At 34.5% G+C, this 25,949-nt stretch overlaps 1 protein-coding gene across 3 annotated transcripts in view; it reads left to right on the top strand.

The window, feature by feature from the left end:
* Nucleotides 1-25,949, top strand: part of KIFAP3 (kinesin associated protein 3) — a 158,131-nt gene that overhangs the window by 31,952 nt on the left and 100,230 nt on the right. For 2 of the 3 annotated variants that reach the window (XM_067728599.1, XM_067728598.1), the window contains exons 6-9: nucleotides 7,032-7,131; nucleotides 8,361-8,485; nucleotides 10,667-10,765; nucleotides 17,284-17,462. In XM_067728599.1, coding sequence (XP_067584700.1) covers nucleotides 7,032-7,131; nucleotides 8,361-8,485; nucleotides 10,667-10,765; nucleotides 17,284-17,462 — 503 coding nt within the window. The remainder of the gene's footprint in view (nucleotides 1-7,031; nucleotides 7,132-8,360; nucleotides 8,486-10,666; nucleotides 10,766-17,283; nucleotides 17,463-25,949) is intronic. The other variant, XM_067728600.1, reaches the window with a different exon arrangement.

Here is a 25,949-nt window from a genome sequence, read left to right as displayed (position 1 = left end):
GTTGATCATGGTATATGATCCTTTTAATGTGCTGTTGGATTCTGTTCGCTAGTATTTTGTTGAGGATTTTTACATCTATTTTCATCAGTGCTATTGGCCTGTAGTTTTCTTTCTCTGTGATATCTTTATCTGGTTTTGGTATCCGGGTGATGGTGGCATCGTAGAATGAGTTTGGGAGTGTTCCTCCCTCTGCTATATTTTGGAAGAGTTTGAGAAGGATAGGTGTTAGCTCTTGTCTAAATGTTTGATAGAATTCACCTGTGAAGCCCCTCTGGTCCTGGGCTTTTGTTTGCTGGAAGAGTTTTAATCACAGTCTCAATTTCAGTGCTTGTAATTGGTCTGTTTATATTTTCTATTTCTTCCTGGTTCAGTCTTGGAAGGTTGTGCTTTTCTAAGAATTTGTCCATTTCTTCCAGGTTGTCCATTTTATTGGCATAGAGTTGCTTGAAGTAATCTCTCATGATCCTTTGTATTTCTGCAGTTTCAGTTGTTACTTCTCCTTTTTCATTTATAATTCTATTGATTTGAGTCTTCTCCCTTTTTTTCTTGTTGAGTCTGGCTGTTGGTTTATCAATTTTGTTTATCTTCTCAAAGAAACAGCTTTTATTTTTATTGATCTTTGCTATTGTTTCCTTCATTTTTTTTCCTTTAGTTCTGATCTGATCTTTATGATTTCTTTCCTTCTTCTAACTTTGGGTTTTTTTCTAGTTGTTCTTCTTTCTCTAATTGCTTTAGGTGTAAGCATAGGTTGTTTATTTGAGGTGTTTCTTGTTTCTTGAGGTAGGATTGTATTGCTATAAATTTCCCTCTTAGAACTGCTTTTGCTGCATCCCTTAGGTTTTGGGCCATTGTGTTTTCATTGTCATTTGTTTCTAGGTATTTTTGATTTCCTCTTTGATTTCTTAATTGATCTCTTGGTCATTAAGTAGTGTATTGTTTAGCCTCCATGTGTTCGTATTTTTTACAGATTTTTTCCTGTAATTGATATCTACTCTTACAGTGTTGTGGTTGGAAAAGAAGCTTGATATGATTTCAGTTTTCTTAAGTTTACCAAGGCTTGATTTGTGACCCAAGATATGATCTATCCTGGAGAATGTTCTGTGTGTGCACTTGAGGAGAAAGTGTATTCTGTTGTTTTCGGTGGAATGTCCTATAAATATCAATTAAGTCCATCTTGTTTAATGTATCATTTAAAGCTTGTGTTTCCTTATATATTATTGTCATTTTGGATAATCTGTCCATTGGTGAAAGTGGGGTGTAAAGTCCCCTAGTATTATTGTGTTACTGTTGATTTCCCCTTTTATGGCTGTTAACATTTGCCTTATGTATTGAGGTGCTCCTATTTTGGGTGCATAAATATTTACAATTGTTATATCTTCTTCTGGGATTGATCCCTTGATCATTATGTAGTGTCCTTCTTTGTCTCTTGTAATAGTCTTTATTTTAAAGTCTATTTTGTCTGATATGAGAATTGCTGCTCCAGCTTTCTTTTGGTTTCCATTTGCATGGAATATCTTTTTACATCCCTTCACTTTCAGTCTGTATGTGTCCCTTGGTCTGATGTGGGTCTCTTGTAGACAGCATCTATACAGGTCTTGTTTTTGTATCCATTCAGCCAGTCTATGTCTTTTGGCTGGAGCATTTAATCCATTTACATTTAAGGTAGTTATCGATATGTATGTTCCTATTAGCATTTTCTTAATTGTTTTGGGTTTGTTTTTGTAGGCCTTTTCCTTCTCTTGTGTTTCCTGCCTAGAGAGGTTCCTTTAGCATTTGTGGTAAAGCTGGTTTGGTGGTGCTGAATTCTCTTAGCTTTTTCTTGTCTGTAAAGTTTTTAATTTCTCCATTGAATCTGAATGAGATCCTTGCTGGGTGGAGTAATCTTGGGTGTAGGTTTTTCCCTTTCATCACTTTAAATATGTTCTGCCAGTCCCTTCTGGCTTGCAGAGTTTCTGCTGAAAGATCAGCTGTTAACCTTATGGGGATTCCCTTGTATGTTATTTGTTGTTTTTCCCTTGCTGCTTTTAATATTTCTTCTTTGTATTTCATTTTTGGTAGTTTGATTAATATGTGTCCTGGCGTGTTTCTCCTTGGATTTATCCTGTATGGGACTGTCTGTGCTTCCTGGACTTGATTAACTAATTCCTTTCCCATATTAGGGAATTTTTCAACTCTAATTTATTCAAATATTTTCTCAGAACCTTTCTTTTTCTCTTCTTCTTCTCGGACCCCTATAATTCAAATGTTGGTGCATTTAATGTTGTCCCAGAGGTCTCTGAGACTGTCCTCAATTATCTTCATTCTTTTTCTTTATTCTCCTCTGCAATAGTCATTTCCACTATCTTATATTCCAGATCACTTATCCATTCTTCTACCTCAGTTATTCTGGTACTGATTCCTTCTAGAGAATTTTTTATTTCCTTTATTGTGTTGTTCATCATTGTTTGTTTGCTCTTTTGTTCTTCTAGGTCCTTGTTAAACGTTTCTTGTATTTTCTCCATTCTATTTCCAAGATTTTGGATCATCTTTACTATCATTATTCTGAATTCTTTTTCAGGTAGACTGCCTATTTCCTCTTCATTTGTTTGGCCTGGTGGGTTTTTACCTTGCTCCTTCATCTGCTGTGTGGTTCTGTGTCTTCTCATTTTGCTTAACTTACTGTGTTTGGGGTCTCCTTTTCACAGGTTGCAGGTTTGTAGTTCCTGTTGTTTTTGGTGTCCACCCCGAGTAGCTAAGGTTGGTTTAATGGGTTGTGTAGGCTTCCTGGTGGAGGGGACTAGTGCCTGTGTTCTGGTGAATGAGGCTGGATCTTATCTTTCTGGTGGGCAGGACCATGTCTGGTGGTGTGTTTTGGGGTGTCTGTGACCTTATTATCATTTTAGGCAGCCTCACTGCTAATGGGTGGGGTTGTGTTCCTGTCTTGCTAGTTGTTTGGCATAGGGTGTCCAGCACTGCTGCTTGCTGGTCATTGAGTGGAGCTGGGTCTTAGCGTTGAGATGGAGATCTCTGGGAGAGCTTTTGCCATTTGATATTACGTGGAGCCGGGAGTTCTCTGGTGGTCCAATGTCCTGAACTCAGCTCTCCCACCTCAGTGTCACAGGCCTGACACCTGGCTGGAGCACTGAGACCCTGTCAGCCACATGGCCCTTTTCAGAAGAAAAGGGACAAAAAAGAAAGTAAGAAAGAAAAAAATAAAATAACGTTATTAAAATAAAAAATAATTATTAAAAATAAAAGAATTAAAAAGTAATAAAAAGAAAAAAAAAAGAAGGAAAGAAGGAAGAGAGTAGCCAAACCAGAAAACAAATCCACCAATGATAACAAGTGCTAAAAACTATACTAAAAAAAAACCCAAAATGGACAGACAGAACCATAGGGCAAATGGTAAAAGCAAAGCTCTACAGACAAAATCATACAAAGAATACATGTACACACTCACAAAAAGAGAAAGAGGAAAAAAATATATATATATATCATTGCTCCCAAAGTCCACCGCCTCAATTTTGGGATGATTCGTTGTCTACTCAGGTATTCCACAGATGCACAGTACATCAAGTTGATTGTGGAGATTTAATCTGCTGCTCCTGAGGTTGCTGGGAGAGATTTCCCGTTCTCTTTGTTCACACAGCTCCTGGGGTTCAGCTTTGGCTTTGCGTGTAGGTCTCCTGAGGGCATCTGTTCTTTGCTCAGACAGGGCAGGGTTAAAGTAGCAGCTGATTAGGGGGCTCTGGCTCACTCAGGCCAGGGGGGAGGGAGGGGTAAAGAATACAGGTTGAGCCTGTGGGCTGCACAGGCTGGCGTGACGTTGCACCAGCCTGTCACGTTGCACCAGCCTGAGGCATTCTCCTGGGGAAGTTGTCCCTGGATCACGGGACCCTGGCAGTGGAGGGCTGCACAGGCTCCCTGGAGGGGAGGTGTGGCGAGTGACCTGTGCTTGCACACAGGCTTCTTGATGGCTGTAGCAGCAGCCTTAGCGTTTTATGCCCATCTCTGGTGTCTGTGCTGATAGCCGTGGCTCGCGCCGCCGTCTCTGGAGACAGTTTAGGCAGTGCTCTGTACCCCCTCTCCTCTCACACACCGGAACAATGGTCTCTTGCCACTTAGGCAGGTCCAGACTTTTTCCTGGACTCCCTCTCGGCTAGCTGTGGCGCACTAGCCCCCTTCAGGCTGTGTTCATGCAGCCAACCCCTGGGATCCAACCGAAGCCCGAGCCTCAGCCCCCGCCTTCCCCAGCGGGTGAGCAGACAAGCCTCTTGGGCTGGTGAGTGCTGGTCGGCACCAATCCTCTGTGCGGGAATCTCTCCGCTTTGCCCTCTGCACCCCTGTTGCTGTGCTCTCCTCCATGGGTCTGAAGCTTCCCCCCCGCCACCCCCCATCTCCACCAGTGAAGGGGCTTCCTAGTGTGTGGAAACATTTCTTCCTTCACAGCTCCCTCCCAGAGGTGCAGGTCCTGTCCCTATTCTTTTGTCTCTGTTTTTTCTTTTGCCCTACCCAGGCACGTGGGGGGTTTCTTGCCTTTTGGGAGGTCTGAGGTCTTCTCCCAGCGTTTAGTAGGTGTTCTGTAGGAGTTAGTTGTTCCACATGTAGATGTATTTCTGATGTATTTGTGGGGAGGAAAGTGATCTCCTCGTCTTACTCTTCTGCCATCTTGGAGGTCTCTCCCCAGCTTAGTTATTGAATATTCCTCTTTTTCCCAGAGATTTGAAATGGTTTTTCTGCTATATGCTGGCCAGTTTTTTATTCAATAGATACTTCTTGAAAGCTTATTCTGTGCCAGATACTGTTCTTATATATTCATAGATATGTTTTGATGCTCTTTTTTCTTTTCCATTGATCTGTTTGATAATTTCCATACTAATATCATACTGTTGTTGTTATGTTTTGTTTTGTACTTTGACTAGAGTTTTAGAGTATGTAGGAGAAATGTTCCAATTTGTTGTTTTCTTTTTTTTAATGTGGTGTTTCTGGTCTTTGTATGTTTTCTTATATATTGTTTTGAGATCACTTTATTATATTCTCTGAGAAAATCTTAACAGAATTTTAATTATGATTGCACTCAAATTATAAATTAATTTTGGGTTATATTTTGATCTGTTGTAAACTTTGTAATTTTCTTTTGGTTTATTTCTTCATAACCTGCTGTGTATAATTCCTATAGCTGTATTTTTATTGAGACATTTTTCTGTTCTTTAGTAAAGAAGAAAAATGCTGAATTTGTGACATTATAGTACATCATTTTCCAAAGTATATTCTAAGAAATGCTGTATCCTCTGGATTATAAGGATGAATGCCTTTGGAAATACTGGATTAAGCAAAGCTAAACCAGATTCTTTATTAAGTAGGACTTTTTTAGAGCTTTTGCATATTACCTATTTATTTGACTTCAGAATAATTGTGTTCAAAACGTATATTATACCAGTGTTCTGTATTATGAATATGAATAATACTGTGAAATGCTATTATAGGGTGTTTTTAAGTTTGTATAAAAAAATTCCTCACTAAGTGGATTAGTAATATAGTGAATTCTTGTTGTTTCATAATCTGAATGGCCAGAAAGCTCAAATAAATGAAATACTTTCATTACCATAATAAATACTTATAATGCAGTCTACGAAGTACAATAGATCCTCAATGCCTATTATAGAAAGTTGAATTATGATCACTATATAATACACAGATATTTTAATTTTTAATGATTTTCAAGATTTAGTCAGCTATGTAACAGTACTAATTTGACACTAGTCTCATTACTTTATGTTTACTTAATGTATAGTAATTCTCATTAATCAATTCATTACCTTTTTCAGGAAAAAGGTGTAACAGGGATATTTATCAATCTATCCTAAAGCTAGTTTCGTTAAAAATTTTTTGCTCTATTTATGTCCGTTGGCATCAATTTAACATGACATTAAAATATTAGACTTATTTTTCTGTGTATAAGTTTTATTTGATTATTAATTTGCTTTAGTGAAGTCAGTGTTAGCCTGCTTTAAACTGCTCATTATTTTTTTAGACTTAATCTAGTTTTTCACTTATTCATGAACACATTAAATCAGATGTTAAAAAAAAACTGGCACTGCAGTAGCAAGTGGAAATGAAAATTAAGAAATAAATTTTTTTATTGTCACCCATAGTATACTTACTATGTTACTTTATTTAAATCATATTTTATTTTTCTATTTACAGTTAGACTTAAAGCTGCATGTTGTGAGTTTTAGTATTTCAGTTTTAAAAATAGCTTTCTGTGTTGGAAAGAAGCATCCTACTTTTTGTCCCAGTTCTATCTTAGCTTTGTTATTTATTTATTTATTTTTAACATCTTTATTGGAGTATAATTGCTTTACAATGGTGTGTTAGTTTCTGCTTTATAACAAAGTGAATCAGTTATACATATACATATGTTCCCATATGTCTTCCCTCTTGTGTCTGCCTCCCTCCCACCCTACCCATCCCACCCCTCCAGGCGGTCACAAAGCAGCAAGCTGATCTCCCTGTGCTATGCGGCTGCTTCCCACTAGCTATCTACCTTACGTTTGGTAGTGTATATATGTCCATGCCTCTCTCTCGCTTTGTCACAGCTTACCCTTCCCGCCTCCCCATATCCTCAAGTCCATTCTCTGGTAGGTCTGTGTCTTTATTCCTGTTTCACCCCTAGGTTTTTCATGACATTTTTTTTTCTTAAATTCCATATATATGTGTTAGCATATGGTATTTGTCTTTCTCTTTCTGACTTACTTCACTCTGTATGACAGACTCTAGGTCTATCCACCTCATTACAAATAGCCCAGTTTCGTTTCTTTTTATGGCTGAGTAATATTCCATTGTATATATGTGCCACATCTTCTTTATCCATTCATCCGATGATGGACACTTAGGTTGTTTCCATCTCTGGGCTATTGTAAATAGAGCTGCAATGAACATTTTGGTACATGACTCTGTGTTATTTATTGATAGTAGACATTTAAAACCAACTACCCTTTATATCAGAGGCAAGGTGAGTGATCATTTTTGTACATCCCCTTTTTCTTTAGAAACTGCCCTTGGTGCATTAGCAAGAGTCCTCAGAGAAGACTGGAAGCAAAGTGTTGAGTTAGCTACAAACATAATATACATCTTTTTTTGCTTTTCCAGGTAAGTGTAAAAATTAGGAAATAAAAGTACTGATCTATATCTATTTCTCTCTGTCTGTGTCATTGATTTAGATAGTAGATCACTAGTTTTCTCAGTCTTCTTATGTATCTAACTATGCTCTGCCTCTAAACTTCTATTTCCGATTCTCTGTCCTCTTTGTTGTTCTGTCTTTCTTTCAGTCTACACTAACCAATGCATATACATGTACAGTAGGATGATATAGTGGTTTAGAGTTTAAGAGTTATGGGCTCTGGAAATGGACTCTGGCTTTGAATCCAAGTCCTGCTGTATATTAGCCATGTGATCTTGGTTACATTACTTAACCTTTCTGTGCTCAGTTTCCTCATCTGTAATTGTGGATAGTAATAGGAGCATCCTCTTCAGGAAGGTATAAGAAAAAAGCCTGACGCAGAGTAAGTGCCAGTAAATGTTACTGTTTTATATACAGTTGATCCTTTTTTCCACTAAGTATGTACTACCATACTACACGGTCCCCCAGTTGAAACTGTGGATGCAGAACTGCAGATATGGAGGACCCACTATAAGTTATACTTAAATTTTTGATGATACAGAGGGTTGGCACCCCCTTGCATTGTTCAAGGGTCAACTCTCTGTGTGTGTGTGTGTATACACAATATATGTTTGCAAACACATACCTGTTATGTATTCATGTATTTTATTTATACACATATATTCTTTAGAAGGATACTTATTGAGACATTGTGAAAAGTTTCTCACTTCTCAGAAATTCTAGGGAATTTCTTGCCTCTGTTCTAAAAATGTGTCAGCATTAGCAAATAAATATTTACTGAATAAATACTTGGATGAATAAATTGTCTAGGAAACGTATGTAAAACCTGATGGCTAATACTTCACTAGTTTATTTCCTGGTATCAGTTTTATTCAATAATAGTATTGTTATATTATTAGTTTTGTTAGGTGGTAGTCTGAAATTTTATTTTGAGGGTATCTGAATAGTTAAAATGGTGGTTAATTACAAAAATGTGTTTTGTGTAATTTCTAACTTAAAAATAATTACATGTTGTGTGTTAAAATATATTTAATCTCACAATTTCAAGTCTTCCTAGTATACTGTGGGCATATTCATTTATTGAAATACGTATATCAAGTCTCTTTTACATTGTTTGTACCAGTGTTTATCCAAAACAGATTTCCTGAAGTCACAAAATGTATTCCTTTAAATACATACTAAAAACTCTTCTTTAAAGCTTTTCTCAGTTTCATGGACTTATCACTCACTATAAAATTGGAGCTCTGTGTATGAATATCATTGATCATGAATTAAAAAGACATGAGCTTTGGCAAGAGGAACTTTCTAAGAAGAAGAAAACTGATATCCTTTGAAGCGGCATTTCACCCCACTGTTGCCTATTGCTGTGAGCTTTGGATGGAGAGGATTTTGTTTTGTTTGTCATTCACCTTACTTGAAAAAATGCAAGAGTGTGCGCTGAAGGTTAAGATGAAGATTGAAATTATCAGAATGAATATAGTTTTACATATTCTTTTTAATCTTTTTACAACTTTGATTAGGTGATAAGCTAGAGGGAATAGATAATAGTGGTCCTGGATAACTGAATTGGTGAGTCTCTAAGTGACTGTGCTATTTTGTCCCTCAAGATCCTTTAGTTAGCTGAAGTCTGGCTCACCACTGTTTCTTACATGGTTTTCTCTGTGTAATAAGGTGACTTTGATTGGAATGAGTGTGAATTTGGTGAAGAACATAGTTTTAAATTCTATTTTTCTAATTATTAAAAAAGTATTTTTGGACTTACATACAAATTTGAGATGCCTGCAGAAGCATAGAACCTGTGAAAGGAACCTTAAAAAGAATCAGTTTTAACCTTTCAGTACAAGAATCTTTTCTGCAACTTCCCTTACAAATCGATTATTTAGTCTCTTCTTTATCATGTCACTGCTTATTGATTTAGCTCATTCTGTGTTTTGACATTCTATTTATTATAATGGTTTTTTGCTTAGTGTACTAAAGTCTACTTCCCAATAACTTCTATCCCTTGATTCTAATCTTGCATACTGAAGCAATATAGAATAAGGATATTTTCTTCAATATCACATTTCTTATATATGAAGATATTTGTCATATTTCTTCTACAACTTTAATTCTAAATTGAAGGTCCTGGCTTATTCATATCTGTCTAATATGACATGTTTTGCAGATGACAAGTCATACAGGTAACTTTCTTTTGAACCCAATATTTATTGATCTCTTTTAAAAAGTAAAAATATTATTTCTGTTGTGCCCAATATCTCATGTTTTCTACCTCCCCTTCGTGGAATACACAAGGCACTATAAAAATACACCCTCACACACACACACAGATTTGACTTTTCTTAATTAGGATCTTTATAGGTTTAGACATTTTCTGTGTGTGCTGTAAGCTTCCGACATCTAGATTGGTGTTGACTTAAACCATGTGGACAACTCAATAATCCTGGAGACTTCAGGTCATTTCTTGAGTCCCAAGTTTCCTGAATATACCTAAAATTCATTGAAACTAAGGAGGGGGCAGGATACAGAGAGAACCACTAATGGGACTTTTAGCAATCATTAATTTATACTTTGTGATTGCTTGGTGACAAGAACTGATCTTTTAAGACATATCATATTCCTATAAATATTAGACACCATTGAATGTAAGATACACCATTATTTATGAACCACTACAAAAGGAGAAAGATGCTTCCAATTAAAACTATGACATATCATGGATTATAAGATATATTCAAATTCTGGAGATGTTAAGATGTGCAAAAAATGTGTCTCAGAATCAATGGATTACAATAATTGAAGGAATATAAAAATGACCTATCAGAATTTTGGCCATTTCTCCTAAAATATTTCTATTTTATTAAGTCTTAAGTTTCCTTGTGTTGTGATGCAAGTAACATTCAACAAGGGGGATGTTTTTGAGCGCTTGGGGATCCTGAAGTCATACTGAAGTAATTGGTTATTTCTACAGGTGTCCAAGGGACTATTTGGGGCTATAAGATATAATTTTTAAATTTTGTTTTTCTCTAACTTTGGGATATTTCTCTTTTTGTATGTAGTCTGAAGAGGGTGCTAAAAAGCTTTAGATATAATCAACGTCCTTTCAATATACTAGACATCTGTCCGAAGTGGAATTCACTATTCTTATTAACTAAATCATTCTTTAAGGCTATAACCTTTTTGATTCATGGACCTATTTTTTAATCTGGTGAAAGTTAGAGACTTGTGCACATACCTAAAATATTTACCTACAATTTCTGAGGATTCAAGTACTTGGTGAAGCCTAAACATGTGTTCACCCAAGGTCTGCAAGCACATGCTCGAGCACTTGGTTAAGAAGATTTGTTATAACACAATTGTGCAGGGAATAATATTTTAATTAAACTATTGGTTACAGAAAATAACTGGATAAAATTGCACATAAAATTTATTAGCACTGTTCTTCATAGTATTTTTCATTAGGTTTTCTTTGCTTCAATGAATATGGATGATCCTTAACTTGTTTACTTGATGAAGACCCTGAAAACCAAACCTTGAGAAAAGATTATGAAAAAACCTTTAAAAAATACCAGGGGCTTGTGGTAAAACAGGAACAGCTCTTACGAGGTATGAATACCTAAGCAATGAGAATGCAACAAAGTTCTTACTACACATTCAGCTTGTTCTATTTTTGTCAGATAAATAAAGCTAATACCAGACTAATTGAAAGTTCTGTGAATTTTAATGTACTACAGAATCTTCTGTCTTTAGCATTGATAATGATGTTTTAAATTTCACTCCACTATCTTTCTACCAAAAAGCCCCATTCAGCTCTTAAATGTATAAATTACATTCTTGAAATTGTATTAATCAGAAAGGATTTTTTAATCCAATGTATGACCTTTTCAATAATAAGAATCTTGTCTCTCAAACCCTGCTATATGTATCTTATATGGTGACAATTTTGTTGCTTTCCTAGGAAATTGATGAAAAACTTTTCAAAATATTTCTCTTTAATAAAAAATAGTCTCCTCTTTCTGGGGTTTGTTGAGAGATTTAACAGTTCAATAGTATGGTTTCTCAGTCATTGATAGGATGCAAAATCTTATGTCGTGAGTAAGAATGATGTGGGACTTTTAAGTGTGCATTCAATTCCTGCTCTGTAGCTGACTATTGATTTTTTCCCCCAGCTTTATTGAGATATAATTGATATATAGCACTGTGTAAGTTTAAGGTATACAGTGTAATGGTTTGATACCAGTATATGTTCCAGAATGTTTACCACAATAAGATTACTTAACAAATCCTTCTCCTCACATAATTACCATTTTGTTGTTGTTATGGTGAGAACATTTAAGATCTGTCATAGCACCATTCAAGTATACAGTACAGTATTTTTACCTGTAGTCACCACACTGTATATTAGATCCTGGAACTTACTCATCTTATAACTGAAAGTTTGTACTCTTTGACCACCATCTCCCCATTTCCCCCACAACCCAGTGTCTGGTAGCCATCAATCTACTCCTTGTTTCTGTGAGCTCAGCGTTTTTAGATTCCACATATAAGCATATAAGTGAGAACATATAGCATTTGTCTTCCTCCATCTGACTTATTTCATTTAGCATAATGCCCTCAAGATCCATCTTTATTGTGGCAAATGTCAGAATATCGTCTTTTTTAATAAACAAGTAATATTCTATTTTATATATATTATATATAATGTATAAGTAATATATGTTATATATTTTATATAATATTTTATATAAAATATACATCACATCTACTTTATCCATTCATCTATGTATAGACACTTAGGTTGCTTCCACATCTTAACTATTATGAATAATGCTGGAGTGAACATGGGGGTGCAGATATCTCTTTGAGATCATGGTTTTATTTCCTTTGGATATATACCCAGAAGTAGGATTGCTGGGTCATATGGTAGTTCTGTTTTTAACTTTTTGAGGAACCACCATACTGTTTTCCAGAGTGGCTGTACCAGTTTATATTCCTGTCAGCAGTACACCAAGGGTTGCCTTTTCTCCACATTTTGCCAGCATTTATCTCTTGTCTTTTTTTTTATTTTTAAAGAAGATGTTGGGGGTAGGAGTTTATTAATTTATTTATTTTTGCTGTGTTGGGTTTTCATTCCTGTGCGAAGGCTTTCTCTAGTTGTGGCAAGCGGGGGCCACTCTTCATCGTGGTGCACGGGCCTCTCACTGTCGCAGCCTTTCTTGTTGCGGAGCACAGGCTCCAGACGCGCAGGCTCAGTAGTTGTGGCTCATGGGCCTAGTTGCTCCGTGGCATGTGGGATCCTCCCAGACCAGGGCTCAAACCCGTGTCCCCTGCATTAGCAGGCAGATTCTCAACCACTGTGCCACCAGGGAAGCCCTATCTCTTGTCTTTTTGATAATAGCCATTCTGACAGGTGTGAGGTGTTATCTCAGGGTAGTATTGATTTGCATTTGATGATTAGTGATGTTGAGCATTTTCATGTGTCTGTTGGCCATCTGTACGTCTTCTTTGGAAAAATTTCTATTCGGATCCTCTGCCCATTTTTTAATTGAGTTGTTTGATTTTTCGATGTTGAGTTGTGTGAGTTCTTTGTGTATTTTGGATATTAACCCCTTATTGGATATATCATATGCAAATATCTTCTCTCATTCTGTAGGCTGCTTTTTCATTTTGTTGATAGCTAGCTTCCTTTGCTGTGTAAAAGTTTTTTAGTTTGATGTAGTCCAATTTGTTTGATTTACTTTTGTTTCCCTTGCCTGAGGAGAAAAATTATTGCTAAGGTTGATGTCAGAGAGCATACTGCCTATGTTTTCTTCTAGGAGTTTTATGGCTTCAGGTCTTACATTTAAGGCTTTAATCCATTTTGAGTTTATTTTTGTATATGATGTGAAAAAGTAGTCGTCCAGTTTCATTCTTTTGCATGTAGCTGTCTAATTTTCCCAACACTATTTATTGAAGAAGCTGTCTTTTAGCCATTGTATATTCTTCTTGCCTCCATTGTTGTAGATTGACCATGTAAATGTGAGTTTATTCCTGTACTCTCTATTCTGTTCCATTGATCTATGTGTCTGTTTTTGTGCCATACCATACTGTTTTGATTACTGTGGCTTTGTAGTATAGTTTGAAATCAGAGAGCATGGTATCTCCAGCTCTGTTCTTTGTAAAGAACAAAGCTGGAGATATTGTTTTGGCTATTCGGGGTCTTTTTGTTTCCACGTACATATATATTTTAAATTGTTGTATTTTCTTTTGGGAGTGATCCCTTTATCATTATGTAATGTCCTTCTTTTTCTCTAGTTACAGTCTTTGGTTTAAAGTCTATTTGTCTGATATAAGTATTGCTACCCCATTTTTCTTTTTGTTTCCATTTGCATGGAATACCTTTTAACATCCTCTCATTTTCAGTCGGTTTGTGGCTTTAGATCTGAAGTGATTCTCTTATAGGCACCATATGCATGGGTCTTGTTTTTGTATCCAGTCAGCCACTCTGTGCCTTGATTGGAGCTTTTAGTCCATTTACACTTAAAGTATATTGATACGTATGTACTTTTTGCTATTTTGTTCATTGTTTTGGGTTTTTTTTTTTTAACAGTCCTTTTATGGTCCCTTCTTTTGCTCTCTTCCCTTGTGATTTGATGTCTACCTTTAGTGTTATGTTTGGATTCCTTTGTCTTTTTTGTGTGTGTTATCTATTATAGATTTTTGGTTTGTCGTTACCATGAGGTTTTTATATATATATATATATATATATATCTGTTATAAACCTTATGATACATTATTATTTTTGTATAGACAGCCAATTTTACTTTAAAGATATTTAAATATTAAGAAAATAACCTTATATGTTTACTTATATAGTTACTATTTCCACTGATTCTACTATTTTTTGTTAGATTATGTTTCTGTCGTCATTTTCTTTCTGTCTGAAAGATTTCCTTGTATATTTCTCACAGGATAGATTTACTAATGAATTATTTTATCTTTTTACATCTGAGAAATTCTTTTTTTTTCTTTTTTGAAATATTTTTACTGGTTTATAATTCTAGGTTGACAACTTATTTCTATTTTCTAAACATACTGTTACACTGTTGACATGCTTGCATTGTTTCTGATGAGAAGTCTGCTGTCATCCTTATCTTTTCTTCATCTATATATGAGGTTTTTTCCCTCCGGCTGCTTTAAAATGGTCTCGTCATCATTTGTTTTTACCAGTTTGATTATATTGTGCTTTGGTGTAGCTTTCTTCATGTTTCTTGTTCTTGGATTTCACTGACCTTATTGGGATTGTGGATTTATATTTTTTATCAAATTTGGAAAATTATCAATTATTATTTCTTCAGGGACTCCAATTACAGGTATATTAGGTCACTTGACGTTTTTTCCATAGTTTACTGATACTCTTTACATTTTTGCTGTTGTTTTTTTTCTTTGTGTGTTTAATTTTGGATAGTTTCTAGTTATGTCTTCAATTTCACTAATCTTTTCTTCTCCAGTCTCTAAACTGCCGTTAATTCCATTTAGTATACAATCTCAGGCATTGTAGTTTTCATTGCTAGATGTTTGATTTAATCTTCTGTATATCCTCCATGTCTCTACTAAACTTTTAGAAAATTTAGAATACAGTTATATAACTATTTTGATGTTCATGTTCGATCATTCTAACTGTGGTGTCAGTTCTAGAACAGTTTCAGTTAGCTGATTTTTCTTTTCCTTACAGGTTGTGTTTTCCTGCTTTTTTGGAATGGCTAATAATCTTTGATTGGAGGCAGGACAATGTGAAATTTTCATTGTTAGGTGATGGATATTATTTTATTCCTATAAATATTCTATTCCTGAGCTTTATTGTGAGACATAATTAAATTATTTGGAAGCAGTTTGATCCTTTTGGATCATTCTCATAAGATTTGTGAGTTTGGACATGAGAAGCATTTAGTCTAAAACTAATTATTCCATACTACTGAGGCAAGGCTCATGTGAGAACTCTACCCAGTGGCCCATTAATTATGAAGTTTCCAGTATAGCTGGTAGAAAGAGGCATTATTTCCAGCTCTGTGTGCATGTCATGTATTTTTTCTTCTAATTCTTTCATTTTGTTCTGCCCCCAGCCTCAGATTTGTAACACATGTGACTAGTCAGTACTCTGCTCAATATGTAAAGTAGACCTCTGCAGAACTCTGGAACTCTTCTCTTTTTGAAGCTCTGTCCTCTCTGGTATTCTTTTCTGTGAACTCTAGCCCCTTTGGCTTTCCTGGTCCCTTGCTTCCATCTCTTCATTCAAGAATTCTTTGGGGTTCTTCTGGGATTTTTCCTTATCTGTTTCATGACCTGGAATCTCTCAAGACAGTATTCTGGGCCAATCATGGGCCAGGTCATTTGTTTCTTATCTCTCTGGGATAACTATCCGTCATCATCTGGTGCTCAGTGTCCTGAAAACCCTTATTTTAGTCTTTTTGTTGTTGTTGTTATTGTTTCTGGTGAGGGTTTCCAATCTGGTCCCTGCTCCTCTTATGTATTAATTTCCCAGAGTTGCCAAAACAAAGTACTGCAAACTGGGTGATTTAAAACAATAGAAATTTCACAGTTCTGGAGGCTAGAAAGCCAAAATCAAGATTTCAGCAGGGCCATGCTGCCCCTGAAGACTCTAGAGAAGAATCTTTCCTCGGCTCTTCCTAGCATTTGGTGGCTTCTGGCAGTCCTTCGTGTTTCTTGGCTGTGGCTGCATCTGTTCATTCTCTGCCCACATCTTCACATGGCCTTCCCACTGCATCTGTCAGTTATGTCCTCTCTTCTTATGAGGACCCCAGTCATTGGTTTCAAGGACTACGTTAATCTATTATGACCTCATCCTAACTAGTTACATCTGCAAAGACCCTGTTTCCAAATTACTTCGAATTCCTAGGTTCTGGGTGGATGGAAATTTGAGGAGAACACTATTCAACCCACTTACATCTGTCTTGGTTGCAGGAAGAAGTCTACTATATGCTTTTCCAACACAACTTTAAAACCTTTTATTAGTGCCTTGCATGGAAAGTCAGCATGGTGCAATAGTGTAAATGTGTGAGCTTTGGTTTCTGGTGGGTTTTCTTGCTGTGTGGCTAGGGCAAGGTATTTAACTTCTCTGAATCTGGGGTTCCCCATCTGTAAAAATTTTTATAGTATTTCTTGCCTCGTAAAATTGTCTTAAAATGGGTTACTGTTTATGTATCAACTAGTACAGTGCCTGGCATATAGTAGGTACTTAATTAGTGAGAATTGCTTTTCCATTTCAAATATTTGTTAAATAAAAGTTTATATGTATGCATATATATTTTTCATAAAGGTTTAGAGATGGTTTATAAGAGTACATAAAATGAAATACTAAAAAAATTGAGCAAAATCAAGACAATAGGAGAGCAAAAAGACTATATTGGCCATAATATTCTATGTAATTCTGACAGAAAACTTTCAGGTTTAACTCTGAAGCTTCCTGTCAGTCAAGGCCAAATGGAAAACATTATCTGTTACATAATCTCATTGTCAAAAGGGAACAATTAAATGAGTTTCTTGTGAGAATGTAAGCATTTTTATTACCAGTATCTAAAAGAAATTTTACTTAGAACTAGTAGACAGTGGCCTCAACTTTGGTTAGTGTAACAGTTATTTTACTGAATTTCATATGGCCGTTTTCTGTAGACTATCAAAAACTCATTTTGAATATGAAAAATAGGTTTTAGTATCCTTAAATTCAGCTCTAGCTGTACTCTACATTTTTTAGCACAGCAGCCCCTAATTGTTGAAATTTTACCTTGTTTTCTACATGCTTGCCTGTTTTATTATTTGCTAACATATACGTTTAATTGACATTTGATTACAATTAACCTCTTAGCTCCAAGAGGGTAGGAATCATTGACTTATTTTGGTTATTGTGTCTTTCTCAGCATCATAAGAATATTATTTTATATATAAGTTTTGTTTCATATAGCATATATATCAATAATAATAGTTTTCTAATGAATAAATTAACTAGTTAAAATTTTCAAGATAATATACTATCTTCTACATCTGTTACTTTAATGGGTAGAAATGATTTATTAAATTGTTGATTCAATATGCCAGTTATTTAACTCTCATTTATTTTACTTTCCTAGTTGCTCTTTATTTGCTTCTGAATCTTGCTGAGGATACACGTACAGAGCTGAAGATGAGGAACAAGAACATAGTTCACATGCTGGTGAAGGCTCTTGATCGGGACAATTTTGAGCTGCTTATTCTAGTTGTGTCATTTTTGAAGAAACTCAGCATTTTTATGGAGAATAAAAATGATATGGTAACTTACATTGAAACAGCCCATGTTCACCATTTTTGAGTTAGAATATTTTGATAAAAAGTAAACACATTATCCCCCTACTGAGATAATTCTAAATGAAAATTTTACAATGGCAGTAACTCACTTAAGTGGCTTCATTAAGAAATATATTTCATATTAGTTAATTATCCAGATAATTAAAGTTTTCTGGATAAAAATATTTTCCTAATATATTGTACAGAATGAATCTTTCCATATTAAACATAATATATAGAAAGTAATTTTAACTTTAGATTGTGTTTCAGAGTCATCTGGCCTTATTATTTTCCCCTAAGGTACTTTTCTCCTGCATTTCTGGTATTAGTGTGTGGAATTACAGTTTAGCCCAATCTGTTTCTCATTTATTATTCCAATTGGTAGCTGCAACCTGTTGATTCTGCTTAAGTATCTCTTGAAGCTATCTGTTCTTTCTATTCCCAGTGCCATTGTGTTAGTTCATGCCCTCTTTATTTATACACTCTTCATTTCTTGTTTGAATCATTACAGTAGGTTCCTATTTGCCATCTTACATTGTGTTGATGCAGTTGTCTTTGAGAAATAGTACAAATTGATCATATATTATTTCTCCAGCTGAAAAATGTGTATAATATAGAAATATAGAGAGATGGAATAAAAAAATCTGCTTTTTTCCATGTCATTAAAAAGTCTTTGTAAGCACAGTGTTATATTAAATAGATCATACATTAACCATACCTTGCCTTCAGATACTTAAGTTGTTCATAATTTTAGCTATTATAAATAAGACTTCAGTGGACACATTTGTACATGCATCTTTGTCTGTATTTCTGTTTATTTTCTTAGGATAGGTTTCTCAAAATGGAATTATTGGATCATTGGCTTTAACTCCATTGGAAACTATTTTAGAACTGCATGTTAATACAAGTCATTATGTGACTGTGTATTATTGGTATAAGTGGATTCTCCTTCAGATAGTCTAAATATATAGTAGTTCTACCTGTTCTTTTTCCTTCTTTTAAAATCTAATGAGCTAGGAAGTAGCTTATGCTTATTGAACAATATGGCGTGCTCTTTGAAAACCTGAGACTGATTAATTAGATTTAATAAGTGCCTTGAATTCTGATACTTGGAATACATGAAATTTTATTTTATCCACAGATATTTAGTATGTGTCATTTTCATCATTAGTTTTGATGATTATTGATGATCACTGTGTCTGATACTCTTTTAAGATTGAATTTACTTAATCAAAAACATGTTTTTGTTTTTATCAATCTTATATTCAAGAATAATATGACATGGTGATATATATACTCCTGACTATAGTTAGAGTGTGGCTAAGTAGTCGCTTCTCCTTGCTGTAAGTTGAAATATATTCTTCCATTTATGTGTTTAGAATAAGTTCACCTTTATTAGGTTTGCAAAATTCAAATTGATTTGCCATAAGCATGTGTCTACTGTGCATTGCTTAGATTTGTATTTAGATAATACTCTTCTTATGTGTTTATTCTGTCAAAACTGATCTCAGGTATATAATTAAAAATTATTTTCTGGTAAAATCATAGATTCAGAAAATAGAATATAAATTGTCTCATCAAACCTCAGTTTTTATTGGGGAGGAAAAACAGGTTCAGAAAAGGTAATTCATCCAAGGTCATAAGAATAATTTGATTGGCAGGGTTTTTAGGGTAGATGTTATGAATTTCATCTTTTATTGTGGAAAAGAATTCATTTTATTTAAGGGTGTTGTATAGAATTAGGATTTTTAGAGCTCAGCTGGACCTTATCTCTATGTTTACATTTTGTAGATTAACTCCTAGTTTTACAGATGAAGTAACAGAGGATTAGAGAGGTTAAGTAATTTGCTCAAGGAAATATCTCCAGGATTCGGCTTCCTACTCCTTTTCTCTGCCTCCAAGGCAAAATTTATTTTTGTTTTTATTTTATATTGTTTTTTTTAAAAAAGATTTTTAGCAAGACTAAGTATAAGCAATTTTTAAATGTTGGCTTTCAGAAACACTGAAAAATAATTACTTAAAGGTTGAAATAAATTTGCTTGTCAGTTTGATAAACTGTCACTTTGTAGAGAACTTTTAATAAAAGTACTAATTAACTATAAATTCCATTTTAGAGACATAAAATTAAGAGGGTTTTGCATGTTGAGACAATGACTAAATTTAGCTTTGGGCATTGGGCTTTTATCAGCCAGAAACATGATTAGAAGACTGTGTCTAGTGTTTAACTATCTGATTGGGCTACATGTTTTACATTCCATTCTTTGCAATGGAAATACAAATTAAAAAAAAAAAACTCTCCAAGTTACTTTATTAAGTTTGCTATAACCACCAGTGTGTACTGTTGCTGTTTTGAAAGAAAAATATTACTTAATATAATTAGTAACAGATGAAGCCTGTGGCATTTTTATTTAAGAGGGATGGAGGGGAGGGATGACTGATCCATTTGTGAGGTTGTATTATTTATTTAAATAAAGTGTTCATTTTACTGTTATAATGAACTAATACTGACCTTGCTTTTTAGAGTTATATATTTTAAAGGAAGTTTACTTTGCATAAAAAATCTTTCAATTAATTATTTAAATTGAGTTTTCATATTTTTTATGTAAATACAATATGATTAAAAGGGAATAAGTCATATTAGAATATGAATTTAAGAACAACAGAGAGGATATATATTCCTTGGGTTGCTTATTTTCTTATTAAGTTTTGAGACTTGTTTTTGTATTTTGAATATAAGTCTTTTATCAGTTATGTTTCCAAGTATTTACTACTTTTCTGTGGCTTGTGTTTTCATTTTCCATGAAGAGCAAAAGGTTTTAATTGTTATGAAATCAAGTATATCAAAAAAAATTTTAATAGATTGTATTTTGGTGTTATATCTAAGAAATCTTTTCTTTTTTTTTTTGTTTTTTTTTTTTTGTTTTTTTGAAATCTTTTCTTAACTTAAGGTCACAAAGATTTCTTCCTGTGTGTTTTTCGAGGAGTTTTGTAGAGTTTGTGGTGTTGTTGTTTTTGTTTTAGTCTGTGATCCATCCATTTTTAGTGAATTTTGCAGATGGTGCAATGTATAGATCAATATCCATGTTTTGAATATGGATTTCCAATTGTTCCTGCACCATTTGTTGAAGAGACTATCCTTTCTCCACTAAATTGCCTTTGCACCATATTGAAATTGCCTTTGTACTGTTTTTGTTGAAAATCAGTTGGCTATGTATGTGTGGTTTTATTTTTGGACTCTTTTCTGTTCCATTAACCTATGTTTCTATGCTTTCGCTGATACATTTTTGTCGTGATTACTGTAGCTTTATAATCTTGAAATAAGGTAGCGTGAACCCTCAAATGTTGTTGCTGTTTTTCAGAATTATTCAGGCTATTTCAAATTCTTTATCTTTCCATATATTTAGAATCAACTAGTCTATTTCTTTAACAAAATATCCTGGAATCTTGATTAAGATTGCATTGAATCTATTGGCAGGATACAGTATATTGACCGTATTGAAGTTTCCGATACATGAACATGGTATAACTCTCCATTTATTTAGGTGTTTCTTGATTTCTTTCATCATTTCATAGTTTTAAGCATATGTATTTTGCACATATTTTGTTAGATTTATACTTAAGTGTTCTACCATTGTAATGGTAGCTTTTAAAAAAGAATCAGTTTCCTGTTGTTGAATGATAGTACATAGATATACAGTTGAATTTTGTATATTGACCTTATGTCCTGTGACCTTGCTAAATTCATTTTTTTACTTGGGATTTTCTAAGTAGACAATTATATTACTTGTAAATAGAAAGTTTTATTTTGTCTATTCTTAGCTATATACTTTTTATTTCTTTTCTTTTGCCTTTTTTTTTTTTTTTTTTGGTCTTACTGTACTGGCTAGGCCCTCTAGTGTGATGTTAAAAAGGAATGCTGTGACTTGACATCCCAGCCTTGTTACTGGTTTTAGGAAGAAAACAATGTCTTTTACTATTAAGTGTAATTTAATATAGTTTTTTTTATAGATACTTCATTGGTTTAAGTAAGTTCTGTTCTAGTTTGCTGAGAATTTTTATCAGGAATGGTAGTTGGATTCTGTCAAATGCCTTTTCTGCATCAATTGAGATAATCACATGGTATTTCTTCTTTAGACTGTTAATGTAGTGAATTGTATTGGTTGACTTTCAAATGTTAAGCCATTCTTGCATTCAGCAGGTAAACACAACTTGGTCATGATATATTGCCTTTTTATATATTGCTAGATTTGATTAGCTAATATATTGTTAAAAATTTTTGTGTCTGTGTTTATGAGGGATTACTAGTTTATAGTTTCCTTATGATGCCTTGGTCTGGTTTTACTATTAGGGTAAGTCTGACCTCATAGAATGAGTTGGGAAGTATTCCCTCTTCAATTTTTTTGGAAGGGTTTGTGTAGAATTGGTGTTATTTCTACTTAATTGTTTAATAGAATTCACCAGTAAAAAAGTCATCTGGAGGTAGAGTTTTCTTTCTTTGAATTTCTTTAATACCTATAAGACTATTCAGGTTATCTGTTTATTTTTGAGTGGTAGCTTTGCACTTTGTATCTTTCAAGTAGTTTTTCCATTTCATCAGTGTTGTCAAATGTATAGGTGTAAAATTTTTTGTACTTTTTCCTTCTTATATCTTCAGAGTCCAAAGGTCTGAAGTGACTTTTTCTGTTGCATTACTGATATTGGTAATTTGTTTTTCTCTCTTTCTCTCTCTTTTTTAATAGGTTAGTGGTTTATCAGTATTATTAATATTTTCAAAGAACCAGCTTTTGGTTTCATGTTTGATTTTTGGAGGATATTTTCACTGAATATAGAATTCTAAGTTGACATACTTCATAAATATCTCTGCATTGTTTTCTGGGTTGCATAGTTTTTGATAAAAAGTCTGATGTCATTCTTATCTTTTGTCCTCTATATATAGTGAGTCTTTTATTTTCTGCCTGCTTCCAAGATTTTATCTTTGATTTTCGAAGTTTGAATATGGCCAGGCACACAAGTGCATGTGTGTGTTGTATTCTACTTGGGGTTCTTTGAGCATGTATCTGTGTTTTTGATGTCCTTCATTGTTCTTGGAAAATCCTTAGCCATTATCTTTTCAGGTATTCCTTTTGTCTCTTTCTGCCTCTCTTCTACTGGCTTCCAGTTACACATGTTAATCCATTTGTTATTGTCTCATGGCTCTTGAATGCTGTGTTGCTGTGTTTTGTTCTTCTCGTTTTTATTTTTTTGGGGGGTGGGGTGGGGTTCAGTTTGGAAAATTTCTATTGACCTACCTCTGGGTTTACTAATCCTGGCATTAGCTATATCAAGTCTACTAATGAGCCCTTTGAAGTTTTCCTTCATCTTCGTATTATGTGTGTTGTGTGTTTTAAAATTTAATTCTTTTGGTATCATTTTTTTCTGTGAGATTATCTGTGTTTACATGTGTTTTTCATCTTTTCCAATAGAGCCTTTAACATATTAATCATAGTTATTTTAAATTCTCTGTCTAGTAATTATACAAGTCATATCTGAATCTGGTTCTGTTGATTGCCTTATCTCTTATCAATGGGTTATTTTCTTACTCTTTCATGTATCATAATTTTTTGTTGAAAGCTAGATATTATGTGTAGATTAGTAGAGTGAGATAAATATTATTTATGTATGGAAATGGACAGACCTTTATTTTAGGTCTTTAATGTAGGGGGGGATTAAGTCATTTTTGTCAAGAGTTTAGCTATATTTGGTTATCCTCCAGGCACCATTAGCTTCAAATTCATCTAGCGTTTCTTTGTCTTTGGTAGAGTATTGATGGTCAGAGGATTTTTCTCATTGTTCATGTTCCACCCTCTATTTCAGGCTTTCCTAGCGTGCCTGTGACTCAAAGAGGCTTTCTCCTCATTTTAACTCTCCCCCAGTAATATACTGCTGTTATTTGTCACTTGGCTTTTGCTAATGTGGTGCCAGGGGCAGGGAGGGGATAAGAAAAGAGACTTTTTCCATTGTTCTAATTTAGTTTCAGGCTGGTCTTAGGCTTATCCTGTGTCCATGGTTTTCAGCAATGGGGCTTCCTAAGTCATCCTGTCAACACCTCTCAGGAATTTTTCTCTGTTTCCTTGCCCCAGCTGCAGTGGGTCTTCACCTATGCTTCAGATGTGACAGGATTTGCCATACTTCCCCAAGAGGCTTAAGTCTTTTTTTTTTTTTTTTTTTTTTTTTTTTTTAGGGGAAATGGGAGAAAAAGATCCAGACAGGATTTTATGCCTTCTCCCCCGTGGCAGCTGTGCCCCTCTCCCAGACCCATGCCACTGAGGGGAAGTTTTCTTCCATCTCCTGTCCTATCCCCAGTTTTTCTTGTGACCCTCTGATAAGGTCCTTGGAAAAGAGCTTGCAAGTGGTTGCAAACTCCCTGAGCATCTGTAGCTTCAGAGTTCTACAGTCTCAGGCTACTTCACATTTGGCCTTTAGCTACTTGTTTAAAAGTTTTTGTGCAGTCTTCCTAGCAACTTCTGTGGCAGCTTTCTCTCCAGTGCTCTGCTCCATATAAACCAGTGCTCATGACCCTTATCTCCTTGGGGGTGCCTATTTTCCTTAATATCAGGCCAGTTGATTTCCGTGCAACCTCAGCTCTCTGGTTTTTTTTTTTAAGTTATGATTTTGTATTTGGATTTTTCTTGCAGTTAGAGTGGGAACCATATCCTTTCCAGATTTTTACATCCTTAGAGGAAGTTTGAGATTCTGCTTACTTTTCTTAATCACTAATGCCTCTATCTGACTAATTGCATGGCATTTTAGTTAATCTGACTACTTCTGTTTTCGCCTTCTTCCAATATATTCTCTACTTTGTAGTCAGAATGACAGTTTTTAAAGAGCTTCTCGAATGTTATATTTTCCATGTTACTTCGGGGCCTTTGTACACTGCTGTTTTTTCCATCTAGACAGCTCTTTCCTCTGCCTCTTCAATTAACGTTAGCTAATTTCTGTTCATCCAGTACGTTGTTCTTCCTCAGAGAAGCCTTCCTTGACAGCTCCTCACACTGAGATTATATCAGGTTTACTCCTTATATTCTCTCATGGTACTCTGTTTATTTCTCACATATAATATCACAATTTATACAGTTACAATTAGATAACTGTATAATTGTGTGTGAGACGGTTGTTTTGGTTTTTTAACTGTATTTCATGCTCTCTAGAATATAAGCTCCATGAAGACAGGAACCATTTCTTTCTTGTTCACCAAAATATACCCAGGGCTTAAATTAAGAAATATTTTTTGAATGGATAAATAAATAAAGCTGGAAAAGAAGTTATACACTGTAATCAAAGAAGCTACTGTAAGAATTACAGTTTTACATAAATGTGACAAATATTTGTCCCTGGCCTCTGTGGAAATTATTGTGTGAAGTTAACGAATGAATCCTGCAGCCTGCTTGGAAGACTAAACTAAGAGAAAGGGAGAACCAAAGTTAAAGAGTCTTTGGAGATGGACTTGTACTTTTTAATAAAGAGCTCTAGGATATGACTGCAGTGTGGCCATGGAGTATAGATACAGGTCTGAAGGAAAAATTGTCATTGGTTTGTCAATTTACCATTTAAAAAAAATTGTTTACTCCTTGGCATGGAATGAAAGGAAAAAAATATATTGAGGCCTCAATTATTAATGTGATTTTTATGAGGTCAGTGAAAATTTACAATAAAGATATGGGAAGGGTGGTATAAATAAATGCTTTAGACCTCCCATAAAAGAAAAAGTAGAGCAAGGTTATTCATAAATATTTTGGTAATGAACAAGAAAAATATGTAGTTATATAGAATTTCTCTCCTTTTTTGGCTGTTTCTTTGTAACAATGATGGGAGATATTTTTATAACCAAATTTTTCTGATTATTACTTTAAGAAATGTGAGTACAGGGCTTACACTACCAAGTAAGTTCTGTCCTCTGATTTCTCATCCTAAAACAAGCTCTCTTGAGGCAATTTCATAATCTTCTAGAGTGGGGATCAACAATCTTTTTCTGTAGATGGCTAGAATAATCTGTATTTTAGGCCTGCCCTTCATATGGGCTCTGTTGCAACTACTCATCTCTGCTATGTAGCATGATAGCAGCCATAGACAGTTTATAAACAAATGAACGTGGCTGTGTTCCAATAAAACTTTACTTATGAAAACTGAAATTTGAATTTCAAATAATTTTCATGTGTCATGAAATATTTTTCATTTTTTTTCAACCATTTAAAAGTGTAAAAGTCAGAAACCATTTTTAGCTCTTGGGTTGTATGAAGACAGATGGCAAGCCAGATTAGACCCCACTAGCCATAGTTCACTGATCCCTGTTATAGAGTTTAAACTATTACTCGTAGCCCAGCTTCTCTTCTGATTTTTGAAGATTTCCAAATATCCACTGAATATCATCTCAAACATGACAAAACTTTTAGTAATTTTTTGCCCTCCTTGTCCTACACCTGTTTTTCAATTTAAA

The sequence above is a fragment of the Pseudorca crassidens genome, chromosome 2 (assembly GCF_039906515.1).
Source record: "Pseudorca crassidens isolate mPseCra1 chromosome 2, mPseCra1.hap1, whole genome shotgun sequence".
Lineage (NCBI taxonomy): Eukaryota > Metazoa > Chordata > Mammalia > Artiodactyla > Delphinidae > Pseudorca > Pseudorca crassidens.
Note: the sequence above shows the minus strand (reverse complement) of the source record. Positions and strands in the feature narration are given on the sequence as shown.